At 34.5% G+C, this 12,850-nt stretch overlaps 1 protein-coding gene across 2 annotated transcripts in view; it reads right to left on the bottom strand.

Annotated features, from left to right (window-relative positions):
- The window catches only part of LOC137251031 (uncharacterized), a 44,813-nt gene that overhangs the window by 29,255 nt on the left and 2,708 nt on the right, over positions 1-12,850 (bottom strand). Inside the window, exon 1 of one of the 2 annotated variants that reach the window (XM_067784891.1) lies at positions 12,508-12,737. The exons of the other annotated variant lie outside the window; for it this stretch is intronic. Within the exon in view, the coding sequence (XP_067640992.1) occupies positions 12,508-12,549 (42 nt within the window). The 5' untranslated portion in view covers positions 12,550-12,737. Of the gene's footprint in view, positions 1-12,507; positions 12,738-12,850 lie in introns of those variants that run through there. 2 annotated transcript variants of the gene reach the window in all.

The following is a 12,850-nucleotide window of genomic DNA, read 5'->3' as shown; positions in this document are numbered from 1 at the left end:
CCAAGCTGATTGCAACTTTTCTCATGAATTTTGACAGTACGAACATTTCTCAGAGTATTTTTGACATTACCACCAACGAATTACACAAACAAATTACATAGAGTTTGTGTGTGTATGTGCGCTCGTTGTTGCCACCTTACGGCTTCACCATGGCTATAGCATTGCCAGCACAATTCAAACATAAAGTATCACGTTTTCGTTAACGTTTTTAACGTTAACGAAAGCTTTTCGTTTCGGTTAAAAACGAGATACAATTTATCTTGATAATTTCTTTATCGATAATATTTCGAAGTGTTTCAACGGAAACGGTGGAAATTTTTTGATAAACGATTAGCTTAACGTTAAGGTGCATCCCTGCTTAATACTGATGTCCGCTCTTGTTTATACTGTATATATGTGTTTCTGTATGTATATATATATATTTCTAAACATCAAAAACAGGGAATGACATCATCGCAAAACAAAAGCTTAGCTCGCAAATTACGGAAAATTTTTAACGAATGCCAAAAAGACCGGTTCCATAATGGCGTATATGCACACGCATGTATGTATATATGTATGTCAGCGAATTTGTGTTTTTGAATCACTCCTACATACATACATACGTACTTATTGCGATCCAATGTGTTCAAAATTCAGAGAAATGATCATTATAAAGCAACCCAAACAACTTCAAAATCAAGCATATCCTTTGACTAGCGAAAGTTACCTACGTGTTTGATGTGTAAAAATCTTTGCTCAGGGTTGGGGGAAATACAGAATGAAAACATAATGTTTGGTAATGCTGTACTCTGTAAGGGAATACAGAGATACGTTAAAGAGAAGTCATCAGCAAGTTAAGGCAATGAAAAGAGCATTAAGGAAAGAAAGGAAAGGAAGCGGTGGGAAGGTAAAGGCGGGGAATGGAAAGGGAAGAAAGAGCGAAGAAGGGAAAGGAAAGAGAGGGAAAGGAAAGGAAAGAAAAGCAAACAAAAAATAGAAGGAAAAGAAAAGAAGAAAAACAGAAAAAATAAAAGTAAAGAAAAAGAAATAAATGCAAGGAAAAGAAAGGAAAGTAAAGAAAGGACAGGAAAGGAAGGAAAATGAAAGCAATGAAAAGAACAGAAGAGTAAAGAAAAAAAGAAAAGAAAATAAAAGAAAACAAAACAAAACAAAAGAAATATAAGGAAAAGAAAAGAAAGGAAAGGAAAGCAAAGAAGGTACAGGAAAGGACAACAAAGAAAAGAACAGAAGAGTAAAGAAAAGAATAGAAAAGAAAAGAAATAGAAGGAAAGGAAAAGAAAGAAAAGCAAAGGAAATGAATAAAGGTGTGTTTTCGGCGAGGTATAGATCAATTACAACAAAGGTTAAAACAGAAAAAATAAAAGTAAAGAAAAAGAAATAAATGCAAGGAAAAGAAAGGACAGGAAAGGAAAGAAAATGAAAGCAATGAAAAGAACAGAAGAGTAAAGAAAAAAAGAAAAGAAAATAAAAGAAAACAAAACAAAACAAAAGAAATAGAAGGAAAGGAAAAGAAAGGAAAGGAACGCAAAGAAGGTACAGAAAAGGAAAACAAAGAAAAGAACAGAAGAGTAAAGAAAAGAATAGAAAAGAAAAGAAATAGAAGCAAAGGAAAAGAAAGAAAAGCAAAGGAAATGAATAAAGGTGTGTTTTCGACGAGGTATAGATCAATTACAACAAAGGTTAGATGTGTTATTGAAAAGTTGTCGGATTGCTAGAAATTTGTTATCAAAAAATGAATTCACAACTAGCCGTTTAGAAACCCAGATGAAGCCGATGATGACAAGCCGATTGCAAACCGATTCCTCGACAATAATATTATTTTTTTATTATCTAGGAGGACAAGAATAAGCTGTGTTTTTTTTTACGCGCATATATGTACCATGTATATGTGTTCTTAAAGTTTATATGGACTGCTAAGTGCATAACTTTATCTGTACTTATGAAATTGTTGCGCATAAAATTAGTACTAAAAGTGTGTGTCACCAGTATCTATCCCTCACTCTCAATTTTGGGTATGCCTTATACACTACGACCGCAAAAGTGCGTGTCTCCACTTTTTCTCCAACCACTACTACCTACCATGCATAATTGCCGATGAGCTTGTTTTTTAGTCGCAAACGCAGATGCAGATGCAAGTAAAAAAAAACAACGGCCATTATTTAATTTCATACATATATTCATTTCCTTATATTATTTGTTAATTTTGAAAATTGTACACCTGTATAGCGTTTTTTTGGTGCCAAGAATTCATTATCAAGGTCATTTATTATATCTTCATATTTCTTTTTCAACGAAAATAGGCACTGAAGATGGATCAATTTATTGTGACTTTTTCTGTTTTGGGCTACCCTGCAAAATCGCGAGTACTCCATGCATGCATGGATGGAGTACTCGCTATGGAGGAACCGAGTACTCTAAAATTAACCACAATTCATACAAAAGATATGGTCCAATTAACATTGCGATGTCCTAGGACTGGACCATATACTCCACCTCCGCATAACATCAGAGTAATCCATGGAGTACCCACAGCCCAATAAACATCGTGTAGTGATTACAATCGTTAAAAACGAGCAATGATCGGCTTACAATATGTTCTTGTAGAAACACGAGTTGGTCCATTGCTGCATTACAGTGGAGTATAATGGTAAGTACTCTAGTGGACCACATGATCCAACGATTTTTGCAGGGTATCTAGCTTTTCTTGGCTTGAAATGTATATGCTCTCACTTTTTTCTCTGAGTTGACCTGAGAAACCCCGAAATTTCATATTGTTGAGGTTGATGTGTTTTGAATTGAGATTTAGTATGTTTGTACATAGTAAGTTTTTTCGTATGTTAATAAACCCTGCAACAATCGCGAGTACTCCATGCATGCATGTATGGAGTACTCGCCATGGACCAGCCGAGTACTCCAAAATTAACCACAATTCATACAAAAAATATGGTCCAATTAACATTGCGATGTCCTAGCACTGGACCATATACTCCAGCTCCGCTTTACATCAGAGTAATCCATGGAGTACCCACAGTCCAATAAACATCGTTAGTGATTACAATCGTTAAAAACGAGCAATGATCGGCTTACAACATGTTCGTGTAGAAATATGAGTTGGTCCATCGCTGCATTACAGTGGAGTAGAATGGTAAGTACTCCAGTGGACCACATGGTCCAACGATTTTTGCAGGGCATGAGTTGGTCCATTGCTGCATTACAGTGGAGTATAATGGTAAGTACGCCAGTGGACCACATGATCCAACGATTTTTGCAGGGAAAGAGTTTGAAATGGCTTCATTGTTCACACGATACAAGATTCTTTTTAAATTTGATGGATTTGACACATAAATATACATAAGTAGGTATATATGTACATAGGTAGGTACATATTCAAGTTCGTTAGTGAACAACTACAAAATATCAATTATGGCGGCCGTACGAATGAAGATAATAATAAAAAGTAATAAGTTGTTTCAAAAAAATCTCATTGTTAATAGCTATGTAAACATACCATTCTTAATTACTTTGCTGTCCAAAAAATACCAAATAATGTCTAGACTACTAAACCTCATTTGAGGTCGGATTAGCGCACAGCCTAAAAATAGTTGCGTGAGTAACCAGGCGGTTTTTAATAACTTAGGTTGAATTTTCGTTGAACAAAACCTTTTTACTTCCATAACTTTATATACAACCAAATTTACGAGCTTGTTTTTTGCGGTACTTTTTGTACTGCTTTGATACATTGTTGAAATTTAATGTATTCGGGTACATACTCAGCCCACATAAATGATGTCAGTTACACACTACAACGCAATTGTACGCATTTCATACCCTGCAGGAAAATCAGTCATAAATTATAAACATTTTCGGTTCAGATCCAGAGCTGATTGGAATTGGAAATGGGCGAAATAACTTGTGATCACGCCCACTTTTCCAATAGCGAAATACCAAAAAATACGATAACTCTTTTCCAAAGACTGTTAAAGGGATAAAACTTAATGAGGTGGTTCATTTTAGGATGCAAAATAGAAATCTGGTAAATCTTGGATAATGTGCATGGGTCCACCCATTTTAAGATTTTGCAAGCCGATAACAAAAGCCGTTGAAGATATAATGATGAAATTTGACAGGGACGATATATTTGCTTTTATATTTATACCTATTCATCTTACAAAATTCACAAAGCGTTTAAAGTCTAACCTTTATAAATAATTTGGCGGCCACCGTGGTGTGATGGTAGCGTGCTCCGACTAACACGCCGTATTCCCTGGGTTCACACCCCGGGCAAAGCAACACCAAAATTTTAGAAATAAGGTTTTTCAATTAGAAGAAAATTGTTCTAAGCGGGGTTGCCCCTCGGCAGTGTTTGGCAAGCGCTACGGGTGTATTTCTGCCATGAAAAGCTCTCAGTGAAAACTCATCTGCCTTGCAGATGCCGTTCGGATTCGGCATAAAACATGTTGGTCCCGTCCGGCCAATTTGTAGGGAAAATCAAGAGGAGCACGACGCAAATTGGAAGATAAGCTTGGCCTTAGATCTCTTCGGAGGTTATCGCGCCTTAAATTTTTATTTTAACTGCATCATATTGGACCGGCCAGTTCAACCTAACCTAACATATAATTGATATTTCACCTAAGTAGTTATATAATGGAATGGGTGAGGCCCCGCATCGGTTTCAGCCAATATCTATATAATATTTCATTGCCATAAATCGAACAAAAATCAACTAACACTAATGAAATTTCGTAAGCGTACGCATTTGATGATGACAACCAGATATCTGCTTTGAGTACTAATAAAATTAGTGCACTTAGTCATGAACCAAAAAATTGTGTCAAGTACAGAAAAATACTATGAGCAGTTACACGGTTACAAAATTGAGAATGTGTTAGTAAACACGAACGCGTAGCGAGCACGAAAGCAAAATCAATTATTTATTTAGTTTGATTTCAATGATTGAACGGTGAACACGTGTCACACGCACTCTTTGGTACTCTGTTTTAAGCGCGCGCTCGACACTTCCCCACTGCACGACCATCGAAATCAAACTAAAAGAGCTGTCATTGATTTTGACGAAGTAGCCTGCTGCTCTCGCTTATCGTATACACATATGGTCGCTTAGCAGGTGCTAAGCTCACGCCCACCCCGGACTATGAGTTATTAGCACATAAAATAGAAAATACATACTAGTGCCCCGTAACACATATATCTCATACATGTATGACATTGTTGAGTATAAACTGATGTCATAGTCGCTTTAACTCAGTAGCACTTTGATTTCGTGTGTAATACACTGTATACACACTTATCATCGGGTTTACTTTGGCGCTGTAGTCAGTTTAGTTTCGTGCACATCGTTGTGTTGCTAGCGGCAGAAGACTGATATGACTATATTCATTTTATTGCACTATTAGTCTTACTTATTCCAATTAGTGTTTTCGTATAACACAGTTGACTTTCTTGTTCAATAAGTCAATTGAGTACTGAACTGCTTCGTGGCTTATGAGCGGTTATTCATTTTACGAAGCATGACTATGTAAATGTGTGTTAGTGGATACAGGTGCTTGATGTTCTTTGTTTGCATACGCACTAATTCTCATTTTTTGCTTAGTCCACAAATAACCTTAAAAGATGAATAATTGCAGCTCACTGATGACAAATGGTTATGCTTAGAAACCACGCCTACTTTTTATGCGCACCTGTTTACATGACCAAATTTGTAGATATCTTCACCAAATTAAGTCCACGAGCTTATATCGACTGTAGAGTGGTATATCAGCCTATCTTGGATGCAGTTGGAAAAACGTCCTATCTCAGAACTTGGTTATAGAACGTCCTATTTCATAATTTGTTTCAGAACCGCCCTATATGAGCTTAAATTCAATACATTGTGTATTAGCTGAGGTATTTATAAAGAAATTCAGAGATAGGGCGTCCTTCAACCGAATTCTCAGATAGGGTGTTTTTTAAACAGTGTATTTTTGAAAAACATTCTCAAATAGGGAGTTTTCGAACTGGCAGCTGAGACATCGTATTATTTCAAGCAGCAAACGATATGAACTCACAATATTATGGTATTGAAAACAGGCGAAAGGAAAAAAACCACGCCTAGTTTTTCGTTGTCGAATGATTAAAAAAGTGGAAAAATGGCAAACCTCTTCAAAATTCTGATAACATGACAAGACTTCGCGATTTATTGATTAAATGACGCATAATATAAATAATGTAACATTTTAGTAAATGGGCGGGAGTTTTATTAGAAGTAAGTTCAAAACAATTCCAACCCTTAAGTCAAAAGCCACTCATATCATATTGATATCTCTCCATAAAACTTTCAATCCCAAAATTGTAAAATTGGAAATTTAGTAATACCATTGTTTTTATGAGAGGTGGTACAGAGGGGATGAGGATGGAGGTTGTATCGGGACTGATCTTCTTCCGATATTTGTTTTTATGTAGATATGTATATATGCTTTGTTCTAAACTACTAAATTATGGACTATACTAGTTGTTGTGGTTGGTGTAGCGATAAAGTTCGGAACACAATAGATAGGATAACACAGCAAGGGAATTAACGCACGCAGGGAATTAATTCCACTATCATATTAATCTCTGCAGGTAATTGGATATAAAAGATATTGATGACGAATAAGTGAAGTTTCAGAATGCACTAGAACCACATCTGTTCAAAACTAAATATTTTTCCTACAGGGTAGTTTACAAATAAGCGCAATACATTTTCAAACGTACAATGTTTATAAACATTTTGCTCCAACACATACATACGTAATTTTTACGCAGTAAAATAATACAAGAATGTGAGTATGTATATGTACATAATAAACGAGATTCAAGGGTAACAACACACCAATTCAGGAAAACAAAGCCATAGGAACCTTTCGTGAGCTTTCTTGTGAAGTTAACAAAGGGGATTGATATTGAAATTTGAGTTAATGGGGATTATGTTACAGTGGAAATATTTGCTTGATTAAATATTCGTAAGTAAGTGCCTGAGGTATGTTTACACCTATACATATATGTAGGTTAAAAGTTTCCGTACAAATGAGAAACAACAAGAAAGGAAATAAATTGGCTATTTACAGACGGCTATATCTGTTCCGAAACAATTTAGAAACCACTGCGGAGTGGTAGTAGTTATCTGGATACGAATCTGGGTCGATTCGGAGATTATACAACTGGAGTATATTACTGAGTGAGGTATGAATTGGATGGTGTAGGGGTCAGTTCATCACCATCACCATCATCATTGATTGGCGCTTAACTGCTTAAGCGATTTTGAGCGTTTCGTAACAAGTCACGCCAGATATCCCTATATCCCGAAAGCTGACGCTAATTGTTAGCATCAAGGAAGATCAAGTCTTCCTCTACCTGCCTCTGCCAACTCAGTGTAGGTCCACCCATTGTGAATGATGACAAAGTGTGATCTCTTATCTGTCAACTGCCTGACAGGCTGTTCAATATGGCTACTTTTCAGCGTTTTGACACGCTGTTCAATATGGCGGCGCATATCTTCAGCGGGTGATAGAAAGAGATACAGAATGAGACAGCGATAGTCAAATACGAATCAGGTGATCCAATCACTTTGGAATTTTGACGTTTATGCAGAAGAGATCACACTTTGTCATCATTCACAATGGGTCCACCGTCCTCTGCTTTCAAACTGATGTGTCGACTGTAATACGATTTTTAAAAAATAAGAGAGTGGCGGTGAATATATCGCATCCTAAATAAGAAAGGGTCAAAATTCAAAATCAGACTAGTTTTGGGTTGAATGATTCTGTATAACTCAAAAATAACCAAATTTTCACAAAAATAAGATTAGCGATAGGCTTTTATTTGTAGCTGATTATCAAGGACAAAAAACGTATTTTTTATATCGATATAATTTATGTTTGTTTGTTTAATGATATGTTCAATTTATACTTATTATTTAAAAATTCAAGAGTTTAACACCGGCTTATAATAATTGAATATTCAATTATTATGTTTTCTTATAGAAACTGAAGAGAAAGAAACATTTACTGGCATATTGCGATGGTACCATTTCGAAATTGTGTTGTTAGTGTAGAAATGAGGTAAACTGAAATAAGCAAGAAAACAAATACAAGCAGGATAGCCTAGTGGTTAAGACAACTGCAGTTTCGCCGTGTGATTCGAATCTCGGTGAAACCTTTGATAACATTACGAAATTGCCTGATGATGATTACGCGGCGGTTTTCGAAATAGTACCATCGCAATATGCCAGTAAATGTTTCTTTCTTTTCAGTTTCTCCTAGAAAACATAACATTTGAAAATTCAGTTTTATAAGCCGGTGTTAAGATCATGAATTCTTAAATATATCGATATAATTTTTTTTTGTTGTGTACTCTTTTTTATTTAGGTTACGATATGAAAGAGAATTTGCAAGCCCAAAATGGTGTTTCGTTCATGCTTCACATCGTTCTTAGCAGGTTTAGATTTTACATTCAGTTTCAGGAGAATGAGTCCAGAACAGCAAGTCTCAAAGCCGGTCGCAACCTCGCGTAATTTTGGAACTAAAAGAAGATAACTAGCTCGATCCCTATGAAAGTCGATATCTCGCTTTGAGATGTCAATAAATGTGATAAATTGGGTATTTTACTAAACTCAGTTGACATAAAACTCCCACACTGTAAAAAAAAATTTTCACAAAATTTAGGCCGCGCTCTAATGTGCTCTAATTTTTATTTTCATGCTTCAAATTGGCGGGGTATGGATTTTTTACCGACTCCGAATGGCGCAAGTTCGAAATCGTTGGCAAAAATTTTGCAAAAACTAGTAAACAGAGATATAGAAAAGGTTACTTAAAAAACAAAAGCTTCGACAAATCTTTAAAAAAAAGCATGAAGATCCGTCAAAAAATACTATTTCGAAAATACCGTTTCAATCACAATGTTCAAAAAAGGCAAGAAACTGGTTAACTTCCCATTAGTTTTTACCAATCCGTCAATGGACGAGCAGTGGAAGTTATATCTAATAGATTATAGGGATCGGTAGGTATGGATAGTACGCATAGCAGCAAAATGTCAGATGTTTGACTCAGATCCCGTTTAATCTAGGTGTGCGATATATACAGCTATACATACAATGTATCTTTTTCAATCGAATCGCTTGTTAAGGAATGCTTGATGTTGAAATACCGAACTCACATAAAGATTTGCAAATTGAAAAAAACCTAATACAAATTTTTGATTTTAATCTAAACAAATTTTGGGCAATGAGTTCGAAGAATGTATGCCAGTGTAAACATCTTATGCAATAAATTGCTATTGAAATTAAATTTTAATTTTATATAGTTATATATTTTGTACATACATAAATACGTAGCATTCTTAGTCATACACATTTTTTTTATGAAAATTTTAATAAATGCCGGCTTGATATTTAACACATTTTATATATGGGTATTTCCAAAAGTTACGGACGTTCCATCCTGGCACACTTATGCGTATTGGCATTGGGAAATAAAATGTTCTTTTGCTATAAACAACATTCGTAGGCCTCTAACCAATCCATTTACAAATAAAGTTGCTGTTCCGACGTTCCGAAAACATAACTCATATTTGAGGTAAGATAATATTTTCTTAGAATTTACCGAAATATTTATGCTGTATGAAAATGTTGTAGGAATGGTGAAGAAACGATTTTTATTGCATAACTTTTATCTCTTCAGCTATATTTTTTGTTGGTCAAAAATCGAACTGAACCTGTTCGAATGTTCCACTTTTTTCCACGTAAATGCTTTAAATACAAATACGAAATTTCATGTTCAATATTTATTGAAAATGTGCAAAGTTATGCCGAAAATCGTATTAAATCTTGCAAAATTAATTTTGCAACTTCACCCATTCAGATATGATAAAATCTGTTTCAAAAAAATGTACAAAGAAATAAGAGAAACATTTCAAAAAGCGTTCGGACGTTCAAGTTTTTGACATCCGTACAACCTTGACTGCAATTATGGGACCATAAAGATATTGTGACGAATATTAGTGACACTAAGTGATACTCACATCACTAGTCTGATGCTAAGTAAATGAAGTCACAACACAATAAAACAGACAGTCACTTGTATCTACATAAACGAATCAATCATTATGTCTACACATATGTAAGTACACGCAGCGGGGAAGAGACGCACAAACACATGCATATTTCTTATCTGAGATGCTCCCAAAAGTAGGCAATTCTCTGTGGAAGTGTCACTCACATACACACGCGCATATGAGAAGCTATACACGTGCGTCTGTAGTTATAATTTTATAGCAGTAACTGAGTAAATTCTGGAAACGCCTAGAAGTATGGAACGAGGAAACCAGACAGTATGAAAGGCGGCAACAGTAGAGGCACGACAATCAGTATGATTTAAGCAAGCTATCAGTTGCGAAGTATAAGTGTTAATTGTGAAGTAATTTGGCCATTTTGAATTATTGAATAGTGGAGTTATTTATTCAACAGTTTAGTGATTCGAACGTTAGTAGAAGGTTGCAAATAACAGGATTTGCAGTAAATATAAGTATATTACAATTTTGTAAAATGGGAGTGGTGCGGCCTCATCAACCCTCCGATTAGCGGTGAATAAATTCAACACATCTTAGCGTTGTCGTCTGGCCAGACGAAATTTTGCAATTTGAACTTTATCCACAAATATTTGAATTTTTATTTAAATTTTGAAGAAAACTCGTCGCACACTGTGATAACTTTGAACTTTTATTGAAAAAATATTGAAATTAATTCAATCTATGAGGTTTTATAGGCTTAAAAATATGTTCGTCTAGCCAGACAGCGCTAAAAAGTGGCATAATCAAATTTGGTACAAAAAAAAAAAGATAAAACAAAATCCACAAATATTTGAATTTTTACTAAAATTTTGAAGGAACTAGTCGCACACTGTGACTACCCAGAAATAAGTTTGAATTTTTATTGATAAATTTTGGAATGCCTTCTCGTCTGGCCAGACGCCACAATCTATCGGAGAGTTAAGCAGAAGAAAATTTAAAACTTTTCCAAGCCGTAAATCAAAATCTATTGATACCAGTTTGCAATTTGACGTAAATGTGGTCCTTGGTATTATATACAGATCCGATTAAAAGCAGATAAGGACCACACCTACTTTTGAAACAAGGGGCTTGCAGGTTTAATCTTAAAGAAATTTCCAATATATATATGTATATTTCGTACGTAACAATACTCCAGTATAGATATGTTGGTACAAAATACAGAAGTTAAACGAAAAGGAAAATCGTTAAAAGCCCTTCTATTTAGTTAATTTCTCCAAAAATCGTTTAGTGCCATGAAAAAAATACTTGACGCGATTTACTTCTTCGAGGAGATCTAGACCGAGCTTCTTTTATAATTTGCGTCGTGCTATTTTTTTTTTTCTTACAAATTGAAAGGACAAGCCCTTCATATTTCATACCGGTTCCTGACGGCATCTGCAAGGCAGATACATTTTCACTTTGAAGCTTTTATGCGAGAAATATATTCGGCGTGCTTGCCAAACCACTTCCGAGGGTCGACCCCGTTTAGAAAAACTTTTTTCTTATTTTTAAATGCCATAAGTCAATCAAAAATGTTTTAAATCATTTAACGTTCGTGACATTTCCTTAAAATACATATGTGTAAGAGCACATAATTAGGTATATAGTGTTCGGTTACGTCCAAACTTTAACTTCCTTACTTGTTTTCTACTAAATTCAAATCAAAATCTCATTTAAAAAAACAAAGTTTTTTCACTTTTAATAAAACTTCCGAAGTACTAACTTGGATCGAGTATACTCGATACTTTTTACTGAGTATGAGTACTAGCATCGATACTTTGATCCGAGTATTTTATATGAATACCGGTATCGATTCTTTTTTCGAAGTTCTATCACTAACTTTGCATATTAGCTTAACCTTCAATATTAATCTAGAAAATTTTCCTAAGCAAACGTTTACTTTTTTTGCTCTGGCTGACAATTCTGCGGAAACATCTATATATACTGTTATTTGTTTGTATAAATATGTACATAGGCGGTAAATAATAACATATTATTTTCGACCACAATTTGGGTAAATAATTTTTGTGGTTTTTAAATTATTATAACTTTTGTATTAATAAATAAAAACTTTTTGATTTTGTATGACAATTCATTATGAAATTTTTATTTAAAGTCTTAATTCCACAAAACAACTGTTTACACTTTTACTTTGGAAAAACATATTGCATATTTGCACTTCTTTTAGCATTTTGTTTATGTTTTTTGCATCAACTAGAAAAATGTGCGAATGTAATAACGACGCAAGTGGTTTAGCGCGGAAACTATTTGTAATACAATTATAAAATTTATGCACAGCAAAGATTAGTACTCTTTAAAGCTTTTGTGCGCGTTATCTCGAAACTTTAAAATTGACATTTGCGTCATTATTTAACCGGGGAAGCGATTTGTTAATTGGTATATGTAAGAAATATGTTTTGAATTTACCAGCTCAATAATTTTCAGCAATAAACGATTGTTGAATTCCATTTTTATTTTGTTTTAGTATAGTGTGAATGGATTTAAATTAATATGTTGATTCTTTTATTTTTCAAAATTAAGAACACTTGTTTTCAGAATTGCTGTTGCTATTGGTTTGAATTTATTTAATTTCTCTTTTACACACTGATTTTGTTGCTGACGTCGCGAGCGTTCAAAGCGTACTGATTCTTCATTTTGTGTATTTCAATATTTGCTTTTTTCAATGGAGGAACTCGTACATTCGGGCTGGTTTGTTGGTACAGCCTCACTGCTTTCAGAGCTTCTGATAGCTTTTTTTGGCAACATGTTG

This window comes from Eurosta solidaginis, chromosome 4 (assembly GCF_040869045.1).
Source record: "Eurosta solidaginis isolate ZX-2024a chromosome 4, ASM4086904v1, whole genome shotgun sequence".
NCBI lineage: Eukaryota > Metazoa > Arthropoda > Insecta > Diptera > Tephritidae > Eurosta > Eurosta solidaginis.
Note: the sequence above shows the minus strand (reverse complement) of the source record. Positions and strands in the feature narration are given on the sequence as shown.